The sequence below is a fragment of the Hyla sarda genome, chromosome 1 (assembly GCF_029499605.1).
Source record: "Hyla sarda isolate aHylSar1 chromosome 1, aHylSar1.hap1, whole genome shotgun sequence".
Classification (NCBI taxonomy): Eukaryota; Metazoa; Chordata; class Amphibia; order Anura; family Hylidae; genus Hyla; species Hyla sarda.
The window spans coordinates 612,183,601-612,205,725 of NC_079189.1; the positions used below are offsets into that span (position 1 = coordinate 612,183,601).

The 22,125-nt window shown below is 46.8% G+C and overlaps 2 protein-coding genes across 2 annotated transcripts in view; both read right to left on the reverse strand.

Moving 5' to 3' along the window:
- LOC130306275 (zinc finger protein 268-like) overlaps nucleotides 1-22,125 on the reverse strand; it is a 189,915-nt gene that overhangs the window by 64,549 nt on the left and 103,241 nt on the right. The gene's annotated exons all lie outside the window — the stretch shown is intronic.
- The window catches only part of LOC130298779 (oocyte zinc finger protein XlCOF6-like), a 45,668-nt gene that overhangs the window by 17,072 nt on the left and 6,471 nt on the right, over nucleotides 1-22,125 (reverse strand). Inside the window, exons 6-7 of the mRNA XM_056551365.1 lie at nucleotides 8,705-9,858; nucleotides 1,743-1,756 (exon numbers count right to left, since the gene is read on the reverse strand). Coding sequence (XP_056407340.1) covers nucleotides 1,743-1,756; nucleotides 8,705-9,858 — 1,168 coding nt within the window. The remainder of the gene's footprint in view (nucleotides 1-1,742; nucleotides 1,757-8,704; nucleotides 9,859-22,125) is intronic.

A 22,125-nucleotide genomic window follows, 5' to 3' on the forward strand; every position in this document is an offset into this window, starting at 1 on the left:
CCTCCATTACTGTATAATGTCCCAGCAGTGTCACCTCTCCAGTCATCACCAGACCCCTCCATTACTGTATAATGTCCCAGCAGTGTCACCTCTCCAGTCATCACCAGACCCCTCCATTACTGTATAATGTCCCAGCAGTGTCACCTCTCCAGTCATCACCAGACCCCTCCATTACTGTATAATGTCCCAGCAGTGTCACCTCTCCTGTCATCACCAGACCCCTCCATTACTGTATAATGTCCCAGCAGTGTCACCTCTCCAGTCATCACCAGACCCCTCCATTACTGTATAATGTCCCAGCAGTGTCACCTCTCCAGTCATCACCAGACCCCTCCATTACTGTATAATGTCCCAGCAGTGTCACCTCTCCAGTCATCACCAGACCCCTCCATTACTGTATAATGTCCCAGCAGTGTCACCTCTCCAGTCATCACCAGACCTCTCCATTACTGTATAATGTCCCAGCATTCCCAGCAGTGTCACCTCTCCAGTCATCACCAGACCCCTCCATTACTGCATAATGTCCCAGCAGGGTCACCTCTCCAGTCATCACCAGACCCCTCCATTACTGTATAATGTCCCAGCAGGGTCACCTCTCCAGTCATCACCAGACCCCTCCATTACTGTATAATGTCCCAGCAGTGTCACCTCTCCAGTCATCACCAGACCCCTCCATTACTGTATAATGTCCCAGCATTCCCAGCAGTGTCACCTCACCAGTCATCACCAGACCCCTCCATTACTGTATAATGTCCCAGCAGTGTCACCTCTCCAGTCATCACCAGACCCCTCCATTACTGTATAATGTCCCAGCAGTGTCACCTCTCCAGTCATCACCAGACCCCTCCATTACTGTATAATGTCCCAGCAGTGTCACCTCTCCAGTCATCACCAGACCCCCCCCATTACTGTATAATGTCCCAGCAGTGTCACCTCTCCAGTCATCACCAGACCCCTCCATTACTGTATAATGTCCCAGCAGTGTCACCTCTCCAGTCAGCAGCTCCATCATCTTGTTGATGAGTTCTAGGATCTTCTGTTCATCCATTTCCTCATGTATCAGGGAGTGAGGTGGGGGCCCCGGGATTGGGCTCAGGGTTCTTCCCCATTCTTCACACACAGGGGCCCGACAGCGCCCACTAGAAGACTTCTTCACTACTGTGTAATCCTGTGTATGGAGAAACACATTAATATCACTACATACATTCCCAGAATCCCTCACCTCTCCAGTCATATCCATCTGTTATTACATAGATAAGAATGAGGTCATGTGACATCACTCCCAGAATCCCTCACCTCTCCAGTCATATCCATCTGTTATTACATAGATAAGAATGAGGTCATGTGACATCACTCCCAGAATCCCTCACCTCTCCAGTCATATCCATCTGTCATTACATAGATAAGAATGAGGTCATGTGACATCACTCCCAGAATCCCTCACCTCTCCAGTCATATCCATCTGTTATTACATAGATAAGAATGAGGTCATGTGACATCACTCCCAGAATCCCTCACCTCTCCAGTAAGCCGGAAGAGTATCTGTAGGGTGAGGTTTATGATCCTGTCGGCCATCTTGTTCCTGTCTCTCTCCATGGTTGATGGGTCATCCAGGAGAATTCTCTTATATAGAAGATATCAGCAGAGGATCCTGGATTGGAGAAACCTGAAGGGAAGAAGAGGAGACGATGAGAAATGGCGGCTGCTAATAGAAACAACAACAGAGAAAGAGACAAATACACAGAAAGTTCTGGATCTTGTGATCTTCTTCTTTAAATCATAAAACCTTGTGGACCTGAAGGGGTTAATGGCAATGTCCCCTCCCCCAGCGCTCCTGATGTCACCACAACCGTATATACCTCCCCCTGCAGACTGTACAGGAGCCGTGTGCTTACAGGACCTGCGATGATGTCACCGTCATGTGATCAGTCACATGGAGGAGGAGGAGTCACATGATCAGGGGCTGCTGCTCTAGGCTCATCTGCTCAGTGTATGCAGGACTCTGCTGTGCTGGTTGTGATCGCTGCTGGATGAGCTGAAGTTATGTGTATGCAGCAGAGCTGTGTGTGTGTGATGTGCGTGGTGCAGAGCTGTGTATGTGTGTGTTATATATGTCTGCAGCAGAGCTGTGTGTAATGTGCATGTAGCTGAGCTGTATGTGTACACAGTAGAGCTGTATATGTGTAATGTACATGTAGCTGAGCTGTATGTGTACACAGTAGAGCTGTATATGTGTAATGTGCATGTAGCTGAGCTGTATGTGTACACAGTAGAGCTGTATATGTATAATGTAGCTGAGCTGTATGTGTACACAGTAGAGCTGTATATGTGTAATGTGCATGTAGCTGAGCTGTATGTGTACACAGTAGAGCTGTATATGTGTAATGTACATGTAGCTGAGCTGTATGTGTACACAGTAGAGCTGTATATGTGTAATGTACATGTAGCTGAGCTGTATGTGTACACAGTAGAGCTGTATATGTGTAATGTACATGTAGCTGAGCTGTATGTGTACACAGTTGAGCTGTATATATGTGTAATGTACATGTAGCTGAGCTGTATGTGTACACAGTAGAGCTGTATATGTGTAATGTACATGTAGCTGAGCTGTATGTGTACACAGTAGAGCTGTATATGTATAATGTACATGTAGCTGAGCTGTATGTGTACACAGTAGAGCTGTATATGTGTAATGTGCATGTAGCTGAGCTGTATGTGTACACAGTAGAGCTGTATATGTGTAATGTACATGTTGCTGAGCTGTATGTGTACACAGTAGAGCTGTATATGTGTAATGTGCATGTAGCTGAGCTGTATGTGTACACAGTAGAGCTGTATGTGTAATGTACATGTAGCTGTGCTGTATGTGTACACAGTAGAGCTGTATATGTGTAATGTGCATGTAGCTGAGCTGTATGTGTACACAGTAGAGCTGTATATGTGTAATGTACATGTAGCTGAGCTGCATGTGTACACAGTAGAGCTGTGTGTACTGTGCATGTAGCTGAGCTGTATGTGTACACAGTAGAGCTGTATATGTGTGATGTACATGTAGCTGAGCTGTGTGTACACAGTAGAGCTGTATATGTGTAATGTACATGTAGCTGAGCTGTATGTGTACACAGTAGAGCTGTATATGTGTAATGTACATGTAGCTGAGCTGTATGTGTACACAGTAGAGCTGTATATGTGTAATGTGCATGTAGCTGAGCTGTATGTGTACACAGTAGATCAGTGTGTAATGTACATGTAGCTGAGCTGTATGTGTACACAGTAGATCAGTGTGTAATGTACATGTAGCTGAGCTGTATGTGTACACAGTAGAGCTGTATATTTGTAATGTAGCTGAGCTGTATGTGTACACAGTAGAGCTGTATATGTGTAATGTGCATGTAGCTGAGCTGTATGTGTACACAGTAGAGCTGTATATGTGTAATGTGCATGTAGATGAGCTGTATGTGTACACAGTAGAGCTGTATATGTGTAATGTGCATGTAGCTGAGCTGTATGTGTACACAGTAGAGCTGTATATGTGTAATGTACATGTAGCTGAGCTGTATGTGTACACAGTAGAGCTGTATATGTGTAATGTACATGTAGCTGAGCTGTATGTGTACACAGTAGAGCTGTATATGTGTAATGTGCATGTAGCTGAGCTGTATGTGTACACAGTAGAGCTGTATATGTGTAATGTAGCTGTGCTGTATGCGTATACAGTAGAGCTGTATATGTGTAACGTACATGTAGCTGAGCTGTATGTGTACACAGTAGAGCTGTATATGTGTAATGTGCATGTAGCTGAGCTGTATATGTACACAGTAGAGCTGTATATGTGTAATGTACATGTAGCTGAGCTGTATGTGTACACAGTAGAGCTGTATATGTGTAATGTGCATGTAGCTGAGCTGTATGTGTACACAGTAGAGCTGTATATGTGGAATGTACATGTAGCTGAGCTGTATGTGTACACAGTAGAGCTGTATATGTGTAATGTACATGTAGCTGAGCTGTATGTGTACACAGCAAAGCCGTATATGTGGAATGTACATGTAGCTGAGCTGTATGTGTACACAGTAGAGCTGTATATGTGTAATGTACATGTAGCTGAGCTGTATGTGTACACAGTAGAGCTGTATATGTGGAATGTACATGTAGCTGAGCTGTATGTGTACACAGTAGAGCTGTATATGTGTAATGTACATGTAGCTGAGCTGTATGTGTACACAGTAGAGCTGTATATGTGTAATGTACATGTAGCTGAGCTGTATGTGTACACAGTAGAGCTGTATATGTGGAATGTACATGTAGCAGAGCTGTATGTGTTGTGATGACTCGCTCTTGCAGATAGGTGCGGTTGCAGTATAGAGGCAAGGAAATAGGTCTTTTCAAATCAAAGTTCAGTGTTTTATTCACACTTGGCACACAGCAAACAGTCTTTAAATGCAGAACAAAGGAAAACGAAACAAAAGTCCACTTGTATTCCTTAGGTGTTTGTTCACACCTGAGTCCATGCCATGCGGCATCAAGCAAGTCTTTTCCAGGCCTCCAGGCAGGCTGTTCACCAGCTTCCAACCTTGGAGCAAACACAGGGAAGAACTCCACTCTCAGCTCTCTAGCAGTGTGAGCTGCAACTAGCAAATCCCCTTCAGCTGGTGAAGCAGGCTGCTTTTAAGGCCAACAAAAGGCTGCCTGGATTGTGGGTAACGACCCCCATCCTGCACTTGGTCATTCTCAGTAAGAGCCGTCCCGGATTGGCCTTCCAGCCATACTACGGCCACAGTGTCAGACTGCATCGCAGCACACACACTGAATAAATACCGGCTCTTACTTCACCAAGGCCAGGAGCCTTGGTGACACATAACGACCATCAACCACCATATCCTTTACCTTCTCACCCCCCCCCCCCCCTTGTTCAAGCCTGAGGGGGTGAACACTTGTGCAACAGTGGACTCGTTATAGGGCATCGACATTGCCTTCCAAACGACCCGCCCTGTGTTCAATCTTGAACTTGAAATTATGTAATGGCAGAAACCACCTGGTGACCCTGGCGTTTTTGTCCTTGGCTTGGCACATCCACTTAAGGGGGGAATGATCAGTCACGAGACGAAACTTCCTACCCAACAGATAATAGCGGAGAGACTCGAGTGCCCACCTAATGGCCAGGCACTCTCTACTATACTATACCTGGTCTCGGCCGGGGTCAGTTTGCGGCAAAGAAATACAATGGGATGCTTTTCCCTGTTGACTTCCTGGGAGAGTACAGCACCGTGACCTACCTCAGAGGCATCGGTCTGTACCACAAATTCCCTTTTGAAGTCGGTTGTCACCAACACCGGAGACCCACAAAGGGCCGACTTCAAAGCGAAAAACGCCTGCTCTGCCTGCTCGCTCCAACGTACCATGACGGACTTGCGTTCCTTCTGGAGGTCTGTTAAGGGTGCAGCCACTGTAGCAAAATGGGGGATGAATCTCATATAGTAACCCACCATTCCTAGGAACGACTTCACCTGTCGGGTAGTGGCCTCTATTTTGTTTACCTGGGGTTTGACAACTCCATGCCGAATGACATACCCCAGGTATTTGGTCTCTTCCAACCCTATGACACATTTTTGGGGGTTAGCGGTTAACTTGGCCTTCTTAAGGGAGTCTACCACTGCCTGTACTTTTGGAAGGTGACTTTTCCAGTCTGTACTGTGGATGATGATATTGTCCAGATAGGCTGATGCATACCGACGATGTGGCCGGAGTACAATATCCATTAGCCTTTGAAACGTAGCGGGAGTGCCATGTAAACCAAAGGGTAACACCTTGTACTGGAATAAACCTTCTGATGTGACAAAGGCTGTTTTCTCTTTGGCAGCCTCCATTAAAGGGGTACTCCGCCCCTAGACATCTTATCCCCTATCCAATGGGGCCACGGTCCCACTGCTGGGGAGCCCCGAGTTCGCTCTGTGCGTAATGACGGGCGATACAAGGGACGAAGCAGCGTGACGTCATGGCTCCGCCCCTCGTGACATCACGGCCCGTCCCCTTAATGCAAGTCTATGGCAGGGGGCGTGATGACCGTCACGCCCCCTCCCATAGACTTGTATTGAAAGGGGTGGGCCGTGACGTCACGAGGGGTGGAGCCGTGACGTGACTATGCTCCGGCCCCTGTAATGCCCGTCATTACGTGCAGAGCGAATTCGCTGTGTGCTGTAATGATAGCGCAGTGCTGCAGCGGGATCCCGGGGCTCCCCAGCAGCGGGACCGCGGCGATCTGACATCTTATCCCCTATCCTTTGGATAGGGGATAAGATGTCTAGGGGCGGAGTACCCCTTTAAGGGCACCTGCCAGTACCCTTTTGTGAGGTCCAAAACAGAAAAATACCGAGCCTGTCCTAGTCTTTCAATAAGCTCATCAACTCGGGGCATGGGATATGCATCAAACTTGGAAACCTCATTAAGTTTGCGGAAGTAGTTACAGAACCGCAACGTACCGTCTGGCTTGGGTATTAAGACTATCGGACTGGCCCACTCACTCTGTGACTCCTCTATGACATCCAGTTTTAACATCTGTTGTACTTCTTCCGAGATGGCTTGTCGCCGCGACTCAGGTACCTTGTATGGTTTAAACCGTACTTCTACCTGGGGTTCAGTGACAATATTATGGTGGATGACAGAAGTGCGTCCAGGAAGGTCTGAGAACACATGGGTGTTCCTACTGACGAACTCCCTGGCCTCCTGAATCTGTGCAGAGGAAAGGCTGTCAGCAGTTTTCACTGTGGTAACTGCTTCCCTTGCACCAGACTGAGGGACGGGAAACTCCACCCGTAACAAACCTGGCCGGGGGCTGTCATCTGCACTAGTCTCCCTATCTTTCCAAGGTTTCAACAATTTTACATGGTACACTTGCTCTGGCTTCCTCCGCCCGGGCTGGTGTACCCTGTACGTCACCTCCCCTACCTTTTCGATCACTTCGTAGGGACCTTGCCACCTAGCCAGGAACTTACTATCAACCGTTGATACCAGAAGCAACACCCGATCTCCGGGGTTAAAATTCTGAGCCTGGCGGTTATAGACTCTGCTCTGGGCTCGCTGAGCTGCCTCCATATGTTCACTGACCAAGGGCAATACTGTTTCCATCCGCTCTTGCAACTGAGTGACAAACTCAACTACACTTTTGTGCGGCGTGGGCTGTTGTTCCCAGGCCTCTTTAGCTATGTCTAATAGTCCACGTGGATGTCGGCCGTATAGCTGATCAAACGGCAAGAAGCCAGTAGAGGCCTGGGGCACATCTCATACCGCGAACATAAGATAGGGCAGCAAAAGATCCCAATTCTTCCCATCTCTAGCCACCACCCGCTTCAACATATTTTTTAATGTTTGGTTTCTACCAGGCCGTCCGTCTGCGGGTGATACACTGAGGTCCGTAGCTTTTTTACCTTCAGTAACTTACTGAGCTCTTTCATTACCTTTGACATAAACGGGGTGCCCTCATCAGTCAATACCTCTTTAGGTGAGCCCACTCAGGAAAACATCTCCATTAACTCCTTAGCTATGAGTTTGGCCGAGGTATGTCGCAGAGGCAACGCCGAGGGATACCGAGTCGCATAGTTCAGGACTACCAGGATGTGTTGGTGCCCCCTAGCGGAATATAGACAATTGTCTATTGTTACGCTGAGCGCTCCAGGTCCCTGCTCCTCCCCGGAGCGCTCGCGGCGTTCGTCTCCGTGCAGCGCCCCAGTCAGACCCGCTGACCGGGAGCGCTGCACTAATGTCACTGGCGGGGATGAGATCCACGTAGCGGGATGCGCCCGCCCGCGGGTTGCATCCCAATCTCCTCACCTGCCCCGTTCTCTGCCTGCTCAGTCCCGGCACGTGCGGCCCCGCTCCCTAGGGCGCGCGCGTGCCGGCTCTCTGAGATTTAAAGGGCCAGTGCGCCATTGATTGGCGCCTGGCCCAATCAGTAACTGCACCTGTACCTTCCTTATAAAAACCCACTTCCCCTTCCTGTCATCACCGGATCTTGTTGCCTTGTGCCCAGTGAAAGCGTTTAGTGTGTTCCCAAGCCTGTGTATCCAGACCTTCTGCTGTTGCCCCTGACTACGACTCTTGCTGCCTGCCCTGACCTTCTGCTACGTCCGACCTTGCTCTTGCCTTGTCCCTTTGTACCGCGCCTGTCTCAGCTGTCAGCTGGGGTTGAGTCGCTATCGGGTGGAACGACCTGGGGGTTACCTGCCGCTGCAAGTCCATCCCGCTTTGCGGCAAGCTCTGGTGAATACCAGTAACCCCTTAGACTCCGTTCCCGTGGTACGGCCCACATCATCACCCCACTGACACAGAGGATCCACCTCCAGTGTCCTCGCTGCATACCAGTCCGGATCCTGACATCTATAAATGTTACCCAACACCTATAGGACTTTTTATAATGTGTAAAGTTCTTCCATCAGAATAATGTCCTAGAAGCCAGAAGATAGAAGTGATTTTCTGTCTCTAATCTGGTCATGTCCTGGAAGTCTTCTCTTTCTCACTGGAATATTGTCTGAATTGTCTTCTCTCCTGTGTGAATTCTTAGATGTCTGGTAAGTCTTGATTTCTGTGCAAAACATATTCACATTCTGAGCATAAAAGCTGTTTATTCCCTGTGTGTTTAACAAGGAGTTTAGACTAAAACATTTCCCACATTCTGCACTTGCAAATGGCTTCTCCTTTGATGTTGAACAAGAGATGATTTCTTGGTAAAACATTTCCCACATTCTGAGCATGAAAATGGCTTCTCTCCTGTGTGAATTCTTTCATGTTGAACACGATCTGACTGCTGAGTAAAACATTTCCCACATTCTGAACATGCAAATGGCTTCTCTCCTGTGTGAGTTCTTTGATGTTTAACAAGAGTGGATTTCTCTTTAAAACATTTCCCACATTCCGCACATGAATATGGCTTATCCCCTGTGTGAGTTCTTTGATGTTGAACAAGATGTGATATCCTAATAAAACATTTCCCACATTTTAAGCATGAATATGGCTTCTCCCCTGTGTGAGTTCTTTCATGTATAACAAGATCTGGTTTGAGAGAATAACATTTCCCACATTCTGAACATGAAAATGGCTTCTCTCCTGTGTGAGTTAATTGATGTCTAACAAGATGTGATTTCCTAGTAAAACATTTCCTACATTCTGAGCATGAAAATGGCTTCTCTCCTGTGTGAATTCTTACATGCTGAACAAGATCTGTTTGCTGAGTAAAACATTTCCCACATTCTGAACATGCAAATGGATAATCTCCTGTGTGAGTTATTTGATGTTTAACAAGAGAAGATGAGTCTGTAAAACATTTTTCACATTCAACACATGAAAATGGTTTCTCTCCTGTGTGAGTTCTTTGATGTTGAACAAGATGTGATTTCTTAGTAAAACATTTCCAACATTCTGAGCATGAAAATGGCTTCTCTCCTGTGTGACTTCTTTCATGTATAACAAGATTTTCTTGTCGAGTAAAACATTTCCCACATTCTGAGCATGAAAATGGTTTTTCTGTTGTGTGAGTTTTTATATGTCTAACAAGATGTGATTTCTTAGTAAAACATTTTCCACATTCTGAGCATGAAAATGGTTTCTGTACTGTGTGAGTTGTTGGAGGTCTAACAAGGCCTGGTTTCCGAGATAAACATTTCTTTAGCTTTTTTTGCTGAACATCCTGTGATGAGTGAGAAGACAGGACCTGTATATAAGGATGAGATGACAGATCTTGGCTGTGAAGGGCTGAGGGTGTATCTGGGATAATGGAATGTTCTTCATATGTATCTTGTGTGATATCATCATCTGCTTTATAATCTGAAGATATAAGATTCTCCTCTGATCCCCTGGTACAAGAATCTGCAGAGAATAAAACAAATTAAATTTTTGAGTATAAACCTTGGATTGGGAATACAAGTATTTATAAAAATAGACATTCTTTGTCTGGGGAACACCTGACGTCATGACGTAGCCGCAGTCTGAGCACTCCCTTTGTCTGTGCATCCCCTCCCCTCCTCCCCCCCCCTCTTCCCTGTGTGAGTTAATTGATGTCTAAGTGACGTTAAGCCACACCCCCCTCCATTCATGTCTATGGGAGGGGGCATGTCTAACAAGATGTGATTTCCTTGTAAAACATTTCCTACATTCTGAGCATGAAAATGGCTTCTCTTCTGTGTGAATTCTTACATGTTGAACAAGATCCATAGACCTGAATGGAGGGGACGTGTCGTCATGAGGGGGCGTGACCGTGACCACGATGGCGCAGGAACCCAGCGTTAGTTTAGAACACCGGGTGCTGCGGGAGTCCCTTTGGAAAGGGGATAAGGGATAAGATGTCTAGCAGTGGAGTACCCCTTTAAGTTGTTCTATGCCGATCCGTGTGTGAGATTTAAAGGGGTATTCCAGGAAAAAAATTTTTTATATATATCAACTGGCTCCAGAAAGTTAAACAGATTTGTAAATTACTTCAATTAAAAAATCTTAATCCTTTCAGTACTTATGAGCTTCTGAAGTTAAGGTTGTTCTTTTCTGTCTAAATCCTCTCTGATGACACCTGTCTCGGGAACCGCCCAGTTTAGAAGCAAATCCCCATAGCAAACCTCTTCTAAACTGGGCGGTTCCCGAGACACGTGTCATCAGAGAGCACTTAGACAGAAAAGAACAACCTTAACTTCAGAAGCTCATAAGTACTGAAAGGATTAAGATTTTTTTAATAGAAGTAATTTACAAATCTGTTTAACTTTCTGGAGCCAGTTGATATATATAAAAACGTTTTTTCCTGGAATACCCCTTTAATTTACAGGGGAAATTCTCGATAAGCAGAGAAACCAGACAGGGTTGCCCCTTATCCCCTATGCTGTATGCATCGTATATTGAACCTCTAGCAATTGCTATAAGGCAGAGTAATGTGATAAAGGGGTTTGGGCTGGAAGGTATTAGAGACAGAATCTCCCTATACACGGATGATATATTCAAAGTTTATCCAAAATCTGCAGGAGGGGATTGAAGAAATGATGAAGATTTTTGGAGAATAACACAAACTGGCAGGGTTACAAATGTATTGGCAAAAGTCGCCACATTTAGAGCTAAATTCAGATAGAAGGATTTGGGCTGGATATCAGATCAGTTCCAAAAAAGGGAAATGACCGAAACTTTAGAGATTAAGATTTCGAAGCATTTAGGTGATTTTGTCGAACTTAAAGGGGTACTCTGCTGCTAGACATGTTATCTCCTATCCAAAAGGTACTTGGTTAAAGGGGTAATCCACTGGAAAACATTTTTTTTTTTTTTAATCAACTGCTGCCAGAAAGTTAAACATATTTGTAAATTACTTCTATAAAAAAATCTTAATCCTTCCAGTACTTATCAGCTGCTGTATGCTCCACAGGAAGTTCTTTTCTTTTTGAATTTCCTTTCTGCCTGACCACAGTGCTCTCTGCTGACACCTCTGTCCATGTCAGGAACTGTCCAGAGTAGGAGCAAATCCCCATAGTAAACCTCTCCTGCTCTGGACAGTTCCTAAAACGGACAGAGGTGTCAGCAGAGAGCACTGTGGTCAGGCAGAAAGGAAATTCTAAAAGAAAAGAACTTCCTGTGGAGCATACAGCAGCTGAAAAATACTGGAAGGATTAAGATTTTTTTTTATAGAAGTAATTTACAAATCTGTTTAACTTTCTGGCACCAGTTGATTAAATAAGAAAGGTTTCCATATAGGTACCGCAGGACAATCAGGATTTATTTTGTTTTTATCCTTAAGTGTGAAGGCTGAATTAGTTTTTCAGAGGTAGATACAGAAGCCCTGTATAAAACTTTATTTCTGTGTCCTTGTCTGACTCCTGTTTGCCGCTATTTGCCTAACTCTACGGAGCTAATCTCCTACATAAGCTTACAGACTAATGCAGCTAGGGAGGATGCACCCCGTATTTTCAATGTTAATCTTGGGTCTATGACCACACTATCAATTGTATGTGTTCCATTACTGTAACTGGGTCATGTGATCAGCAGTCGTGATCAAAGTGTTTTATGTGTAAGAAGACATGATCTGTCCTGGGTAACGTAACGCAGGCGCAGCAGGATCATTACCTCAGAAGTGAGGGCCTTGAGCACTACAGGTATTCTATTGGACGTAGCCGTACACACGCAAAGACACTATAATATCGGTGCGGGAGCACGGAAAGTGTATTATATCTGTGTGGGGGCACGGAAAGTGTATTATATCTGTGTGGGGGCACGGAAGGGGTATCATATCTGTGCGGGGGCACGGAAGGGGTATCATATCTGTGCGGGGGCACGGAAGGGGTATAATATCGGTGCAGGAGCACAGAAAGTGTATTATAATCTGTGCTGGGGCACGGAAGGGGTATAATATCTATACGGGAGCACGGAAGGGGTATAATATCTATGCGGGAGCACCGAAGGGGTATAATATCTGTGCGGGAGCACGGAAGGGGTATAATATCTATACAGGGGCACGGAAGGGGTATAATATCTATGTGGGAGAACGGAAGGGGTATAATATCGGTGCGGGAGAACGGAAGGGGTATAATATCTATGTGGGAGAACGGAAGGGGTATAATATCGGTGCGGGAGAACGGAAGGGGTATGATATCTATACGGGGGCACGGAAGGGGTATAATATCTGTGCGGGAGCACGGAAGGGGTATAATATCTGTGCGGGAGCACGGAAGGGGTATAATATCTATGCAGGGGCACCGAAGGGGTATAATATCTATGCAGGGGCACCGAAGGGGTATAATATCTATGCGGGAGCACAGAAGGGGTATAATATCTATGCAGGGGCACCGAAGGGGTATAATATCTATGCGGGAGCACAGAAGGGGTATAATATCTGTGCGGGAGCACAGAAGGGGTATAATATCTATGCGGGAGCACGGAAGGGGTATAATATCTATGCGGGAGCACGGAAGGGGTATAATATCTATGCAGGAGCACGGAAGGGGTATAATATCTATGCAGGAGCACGGAAGGGGTATAATATCTATGCAGGGGCACCGAAGGGGTATAATATCTATGCAGGGGCACCGAAGGGGTATAATATCTATGCAGGGGCACAGAAGGGGTATAATATCTATGCGGGAGCACAGAAGGGGTATAATATCTATGCGGGAGCACAGAAGGGGTATGATATCTATGCGGGAGCACAGAAGGGGTATAATATCTATGCGGGAGCACAGAAGGGGTATAATATCTATGCAGGAGCACGGAAGGGGTATAATATCTATGCAGGAGCACGGAAGGGGTATAATATCTATACAGGGGCACGGAAGGGGTATAATATCTATGTGGGAGAACGGAAGGGGTATCATATCGGTGCGGGAGCACGGAAGGGGTATAATATCTATGTGGGAGAACGGAAGGGGTATGATATCTATACGGGGGCACGGAAGGGGTATAATATCTATGCAGGAGCACGGAAGGGGTATAATATCTATGTGGGAGAACGGAAGGGGTATAATATCGGTGAAGGTGAACGGAAGGGGTATGATATCTATACGGGGGCACGGAAGGGGTATAATATCTGTGCGGGAGCACGGAAGGGGTATAATATCTGTGCGGGAGCACGGAAGGGGTATAATATCTGTGCGGGAGCACGGAAGGGGTATAATATCTGTGCGGGAGCACGGAAGGGGTATAATATCTGTGCGGGAGCACGGAAGGGGTATAATATCTATGCAGGGGCACCGAAGGGGTATAATATCTATGCAGGAGCACGGAAGGGGTATAATATCTATACAGGGGCACGGAAGGGGTATAATATCTATGTGGGAGAACGGAAGGGGTATCATATCGGTGCGGGAGCACGGAAGGGGTATAATATCTATGTGGGAGAACGGAAGGGGTATGATATCTATACGGGGGCACGGAAGGGGTATAATATCTATGCAGGAGCACGGAAGGGGTATAATATCTATGTGGGAGAACGGAAGGGGTATAATATCGGTGAAGGTGAACGGAAGGGGTATGATATCTATACGGGGGCACGGAAGGGGTATAATATCTGTGCGGGAGCACGGAAGGGGTATAATATCTGTGCGGGAGCACGGAAGGGGTATAATATCTGTGCGGGAGCACGGAAGGGGTATAATATCTGTGCGGGAGCACGGAAGGGGTATAATATCTGTGCGGGAGCACGGAAGGGGTATAATATCTGTGCGGGAGCACGGAAGGGGTATAATATCTGTGCGGGAGCACGGAAGGGGTATAATATCTGTGCGGGAGCACGGAAGGGGTATAATATCTGTGCGGGAGCACGGAAGGGGTATAATATCTGTGCGGGAGCACGGAAGGGGTATAATATCTGTGCGGGAGCACGGAAGGGGTATAATATCTATGTGGGAGCACGGAAGGGGTATAATATCTATGCGGGAGCACGGAAGGGGTATAATATCTATGCGGGAGCACGGAAGGGGTATAATATCGGTGCGGGAGAACGGAAGGGGTATAATATCTATGTGGGAGAATGGAAGGGGTATAATATCTATACAGGGGCACGGAAGGGGTATAATATCTATGTGGGAGAACGGAAGGGGTATCATATCGGTGCGGGAGCACGGAAGGGGTATAATATCTATGTGGGAGAACGGAAGGGGTATGATATCTATACGGGGGCACGGAAGGGGTATAATATCTATGCAGGGGCACGGAAGGGGTATAATATCTATGTGGGAGCACGGAAGGGGTATAATATCTATGTGGGAGAACGGAAGGGGTATGATATCTATACGGGGGCACGGAAGGGGTATAATATCTATGCAGGAGCACGGAAGGGGTATAATATCTATGTGGGAGAACGGAAGGGGTATAATATCGGTGAAGGTGAACGGAAGGGGTATGATATCTATACGGGGGCACGGAAGGGGTATAATATCTGTGCGGGAGCACGGAAGGGGTATAATATCTGTGCGGGAGCACGGAAGGGGTATAATATCTGTGCGGGAGCACGGAAGGGGTATAATATCTGTGCGGGAGCACGGAAGGGGTATAATATCTGTGCGGGAGCACGGAAGGGGTATAATATCTGTGCGGGAGCACGGAAGGGGTATAATATCTGTGCGGGAGCACGGAAGGGGTATAATATCTGTGCGGGAGCACGGAAGGGGTATAATATCTGTGCGGGAGCACGGAAGGGGTATAATATCTGTGCGGGAGCACGGAAGGGGTATAATATCTGTGCGGGAGCACGGAAGGGGTATAATATCTGTGCGGGAGCACGGAAGGGGTATAATATCTGTGCGGGAGCACGGAAGGGGTATAATATCTGTGCGGGAGCACGGAAGGGGTATAATATCTGTGCGGGAGCACGGAAGGGGTATAATATCTGTGCGGGAGCACGGAAGGGGTATAATATCTGTGCGGGAGCACGGAAGGGGTATAATATCTGTGCGGGAGCACGGAAGGGGTATAATATCTATGCGGGAGCACGGAAGGGGTATAATATCTGTGCGGGAGCACGGAAGGGGTATAATATCTGTGCGGGAGCACGGAAGGGGTATAATATCTATGCGGGAGCACGGAAGGGGTATAATATCTATGCGGGAGCACGGAAGGGGTATAATATCGGTGCGGGAGAACGGAAGGGGTATAATATCTATGTGGGAGAATGGAAGGGGTATAATATCTATACAGGGGCACGGAAGGGGTATAATATCTATGTGGGAGAACGGAAGGGGTATCATATCGGTGCGGGAGCACGGAAGGGGTATAATATCTATGTGGGAGAACGGAAGGGGTATGATATCTATACGGGGGCACGGAAGGGGTATAATATCTATGCAGGGGCACGGAAGGGGTATAATATCTATGTGGGAGCACGGAAGGGGTATAATATCTATGCGGGAGCACGGAAGGGGTATAATATCTATGCAGGGGCACGGAAGGGGTATAATATCTATGTGGGAGCACGGAAGGGGTATAATATCTATGCGGGAGCACGGAAGGGGTATAATATCTATGCGGGAGCACGGAAGGGGTATAATATCGGTGCGGGAGAACGGAAGGGGTATAATATCTATGTGGGAGAATGGAAGGGGTATAATATCTATACAGGGGCACGGAAGGGGTATAATATCTATGTGGGAGAACGGAAGGGGTATCATATCGGTGCGGGAGCACGGAAGGGGTATAATATCTATGTGGGAGAACGGAAGGGGTATGATATCTATACGGGGGCACGGAAGGGGTATAATATCTATGCAGGGGCACGGAAGGGGTATAATATCTATGTGGGAGCACGGAAGGGGTATAATATCTATGTGGGAGAACGGAAGGGGTATAATATCTATGTGGGAGAACGGAAGGGGTATAATATCGGTGAAGGTGAACGGAAGGGGTATGATATCTATACGGGGGCACGGAAGGGGTATAATATCTATGCAGGAGCACGGAAGGGGTATAATATCTATGTGGGAGAACGGAAGGGGTATAATATCGGTGAAGGTGAACGGAAGGGGTATGATATCTATACGGGGGCACGGAAGGGGTATAATATCTGTGCGGGAGCACGGAAGGGGTATAATATCTGTGCGGGAGCACGGAAGGGGTATAATATCTGTGCGGGAGCACGGAAGGGGTATAATATCTGTGCGGGAGCACGGAAGGGGTATAATATCTGTGCGGGAGCACGGAAGGGGTATAATATCTGTGCGGGAGCACGGAAGGGGTATAATATCTGTGCGGGAGCACGGAAGGGGTATAATATCTGTGCGGGAGCACGGAAGGGGTATAATATCTGTGCGGGAGCACGGAAGGGGTATAATATCTGTGCGGGAGCACGGAAGGGGTATAATATCTGTGCGGGAGCACGGAAGGGGTATAATATCTGTGCGGGAGCACGGAAGGGGTATAATATCTGTGCGGGAGCACGGAAGGGGTATAATATCTGTGCGGGAGCACGGAAGGGGTATAATATCTGTGCGGGAGCACGGAAGGGGTATAATATCTGTGCGGGAGCACGGAAGGGGTATAATATCTGTGCGGGAGCACGGAAGGGGTATAATATCTGTGCGGGAGCACGGAAGGGGTATAATATCTGTGCGGGAGCACGGAAGGGGTATAATATCTATGTGGGAGCACGGAAGGGGTATAATATCTATGCGGGAGCACGGAAGGGGTATAATATCTATGCGGGAGCACGGAAGGGGTATAATATCGGTGCGGGAGAACGGAAGGGGTATAATATCTATGTGGGAGAATGGAAGGGGTATAATATCTATACAGGGGCACGGAAGGGGTATAATATCTATGTGGGAGAACGGAAGGGGTATCATATCGGTGCGGGAGCACGGAAGGGGTATAATATCTATGTGGGAGAACGGAAGGGGTATGATATCTATACGGGGGCACGGAAGGGGTATAATATCTATGCAGGGGCACGGAAGGGGTATAATATCTATGTGGGAGCACGGAAGGGGTATAATATCTATGTGGGAGAACGGAAGGGGTATGATATCTATACGGGGGCACGGAAGGGGTATAATATCTATGCAGGAGCACGGAAGGGGTATAATATCTATGTGGGAGAACGGAAGGGGTATAATATCGGTGAAGGTGAACGGAAGGGGTATGATATCTATACGGGGGCACGGAAGGGGTATAATATCTGTGCGGGAGCACGGAAGGGGTATAATATCTGTGCGGGAGCACGGAAGGGGTATAATATCTGTGCGGGAGCACGGAAGGGGTATAATATCTGTGCGGGAGCACGGAAGGGGTATAATATCTGTGCGGGAGCACGGAAGGGGTATAATATCTGTGCGGGAGCACGGAAGGGGTATAATATCTGTGCGGGAGCACGGAAGGGGTATAATATCTGTGCGGGAGCACGGAAGGGGTATAATATCTGTGCGGGAGCACGGAAGGGGTATAATATCTGTGCGGGAGCACGGAAGGGGTATAATATCTGTGCGGGAGCACGGAAGGGGTATAATATCTGTGCGGGAGCACGGAAGGGGTATAATATCTGTGCGGGAGCACGGAAGGGGTATAATATCTGTGCGGGAGCACGGAAGGGGTATAATATCTGTGCGGGAGCACGGAAGGGGTATAATATCTGTGCGGGAGCACGGAAGGGGTATAATATCTGTGCGGGAGCACGGAAGGGGTATAATATCTGTGCGGGAGCACGGAAGGGGTATAATATCTGTGCGGGAGCACGGAAGGGGTATAATATCTATGTGGGAGCACGGAAGGGGTATAATATCTGTGCGGGAGCACGGAAGGGGTATAATATCTGTGCGGGAGCACGGAAGGGGTATAACATTAGTGCCGGGGAATGAAAGGAGTATAATATCAGTGCAGCTTGGAGATGGATAATAAATCCATTGTATAAAAATGATTGTGGTGTCCCAGTACAGGTACATTGTGTCAAGGTATTTTAGGCCCTGTCAGATTGAGACCTCCAGTGTCCTGGGGGCTCCCCTGCAGGGACTCAACCATTTCTAATGTGTATTTGTACTGTTATAATTTAGCAATCCGTTATTAGGTGTCTGTCTGTAGCTTTAACTATGTTACCTAGCAACCTCATGCTTAGTCAGGGTATGTGAGAGTGGAGGACTGAGGGCTAGACTGAACTTTTGTGTAAGGTGTTATATTATGTTATTACTTGTATGTAACTTTATTGTAAATCCTAAAGGGGATACAGACAACTCTATGATCCACAGCTGCCTGGCCAATGGGCTTTAGTTTAGCCTTCCCTTATAAGGGGTGGCATTTCCTGTGTAGAGGGGGAGTTGAGGAGTGGAGAGAAGAGTTGAGAGGTGGAGAGAAGAGTTGCAAGGTGGAGAGAAGTGTTGAGGAGTGGAGAGAAGAGTTGAGGAGTGGAGAGAAGTGTTGAGAGGTGGAGAGAAGAGTTGAGAGGTGGAGAGAAGAGTTGAGAGGTGGAGAGAAGAGTTGAGGAGTGGAGAGAAGTGTTGAGGAGTGGAGAGAAGTGTTGAGGAGTGGAGAGAAGTGTTGAGGAGTGGAGAGAAGAGTTGAGAGGTGGAGAGAAGAGTTGAGGAGTGGAGAGAAGTGTTGAGGAGTGGAGAGAAGAGTTGAGAGGTGGAGAGGAGTTGAGTTCATTTGAGTTCAGAGTACAGAGTGAAGAATCCGCAGAGGAGTGAGAGCAATGATGAGAGGGAGATAAGAAAAGCATGAAGTAACCCCAACTAATATCCAGCCTTTACTTCAGCCTTGATCAGAGAATTCCTATAGGACAATTAATTATCTTCCGGCGAAAAGCCACAAATCTACCGACACTTCAGTAAGTCACTTTAATCTCAAGCCTAATATAGCGCAGACCTAAAACTCCTAGTCCGGCCGTAAGAGCCAAGCATATATGCAATATCAAGTCCAGGCACTGCAAGCTGTGTGGTCCTCTAGAGACTGTCTGTTAACCCTTTGGGAGACTTTGGTTGAGTGCTGTGGAGATTGTACCACCTATCTTCAAGTTAGTAAAGCCTCCGTTAAACTGCAACCTAGTGTGGAGTCAATTCTTTCCTTGCTAGCCTGTGGGGAGACGGAGTTCCCCCGGACCTGTAGTACCCCGGGAGATACCAAGACTACAGTGGCGTCACGTGACATTAAGGGTTAATACCATCCGACCCTGGGTTCATAACCCCCCAAGAACCAAGTAGCTAACCCCAACGTAGTGGCGCTTGCGGGTTTCACTCGTGGTCACCACATGATGATATGGTCAAAATACTCACCTGCCTAATAATAAACAGTGTATATGCACACTCACATTATATACACACACACTCACACACTCACACTATATACACACATACTCACACTATACACACACTATACACACACACTCACACTACATGCACTCACACTATATACACACATACTCACACTACACACTCACACTATATACGCACACACACTCACACTACATGCACACACACTATATTCACACACACACACTCACACTTTATGCACACTCAAACTACATGCACTCACTATATACACACACACTCACACTATATACACACACACTCACACTATATACACACACACACACACACTCACACTATATACACACACACACACTATATTCACACACACACACACTCACACTATATACACACACACACTATATTCACACACACTCACACTATATACACACACACACACTATATTCACACACACTCACACTATATACACACACACACACTCACACTACACACACACACACTACACACACACACACACACACTATATTCACACACTCACACTATATACACACACACACACACACACTATATTCACACACACTCACACTATATACACACACACACACACACTCACACTATATACACACACACACACTATATTCACACACACTCACACTATATACACACACACACACACACTCACACTATATACACACACACACACACACTATATTCACACACACTCACACTATATACACACACACTATATACACACACACACACACTATATTCACACACACTCACACTATATACACACACACTATATACACACACACACTATATTCACACACACTCACACTATATACACACACACACACACACACTCACACTATATACACACACACACACTCACACTATATACACACACACACACTATATACACTCACACTATATACACACACACTCACACTATATACACACACACACTACATGCACACACACTCACACTATATACACACACACACTACATGCACACACACTATATTCACACACACACGCACACACGCTCACACTTTATGCACACTCACACACTAAGGCTAGATTAACACTACGGAATTTACGCCTGCAATGCCGCTCTGAAATTGCAGACAGAAATTCCGCTTACTAAAATGTATAGTGTAGTGAATGGATTTCCGGTCACAAATTCACACTTCGGAATTTGTTAACGGAAAAACTGCTTTCAAATTTCCACCTGAAGAATGGTGTTGCTCTTTCTTCAGGCAGAAATACTTGCGGAACACATTGCAGTCTATTGGAGAGTGCAGTGTCCGCATGGTCCTAGCGCCGACTGATTCAGTCGGCGCTGGCCGCACTCGGAATCTCCGGGCGGAAATTTTCTGCCCGGAGATTCCGCCTAACGATTACCTTCTAGGATAAATCTATCTGTGCACATCTGCTGGTAGCTGCTCCGCCCGCCACTGGGGCTGTAGATGTCTACCCTGAACTTTGGGTGTATTGAGTGTTTATTTATTGTCTTCACCCTTGGTAATTTATATTAATGTACCCTGAGATTATTAATGATTGTATTTTGCTGTCTGGAATACGACATTCTGTTCTATATTGGATCATTTTAACCGATCCATGGGCTCTGGTTTTCTGCCTGGTTAAAGGGGTTATCCATCATACAGTGATTTTACTACTTACCTGCCAGAACTGGGTATTTCCTGTTGTATTTTGTTCTCAAAACTACACATCCCAAAGTTCTATACTTGAAAGTATAAGGTCACTTTCCTTCCTCCCACACATCAGCCACCCCACCCATTGAAACACAGTGTTTTCTAACTGGGGGCCTACAGCTGTTGCAAAGTTGAAGCAGGATAGGCTCCCCCTGATCACCTGACTAGTGATGTCATGTCTCTATGCCGAGACCTGAGTCATTTTGTATTCTGTTAAAAATAAATACCGGGCCGATAATAAAAGAATTGCGAGACCACCGTCACACACAGGTAGAGACACTATATTATGAACTACACTGCCCCTGTAGCATAGTCAAATAAACAAAGATCCTGGAATACCCCTTTAACCCCTGAGGAACCCAACAAAGTAGCGGAAAAGTGTCGAGCTATACTAGTGCACGAGTGTTCTATATTAAGGGATTTCTAGGGTGAGTCCAAGGGGTAGTTTGAGGCAGGGGTCAACCTTTTTAAGGCAAGTGCCCTGACGGCCCCTGTTGGAGGAGGAGAATTCTCACTACATCTCCCTGATAGGGTCTTCTAGGGTCTGTGTACATCCAAGGTTTAACTCTTTGGGGACAGAGGGCGTACCTATACGCCCTCAGACCACTCCATTTCTATAACATGGGGCCACACCGCGGGTCAGGCCCGGACTCTAACAACGGCCGGGACCCGTGGCTAATAGCGCGCAGCAATGATCGCGATGCCGCGCGCTATTA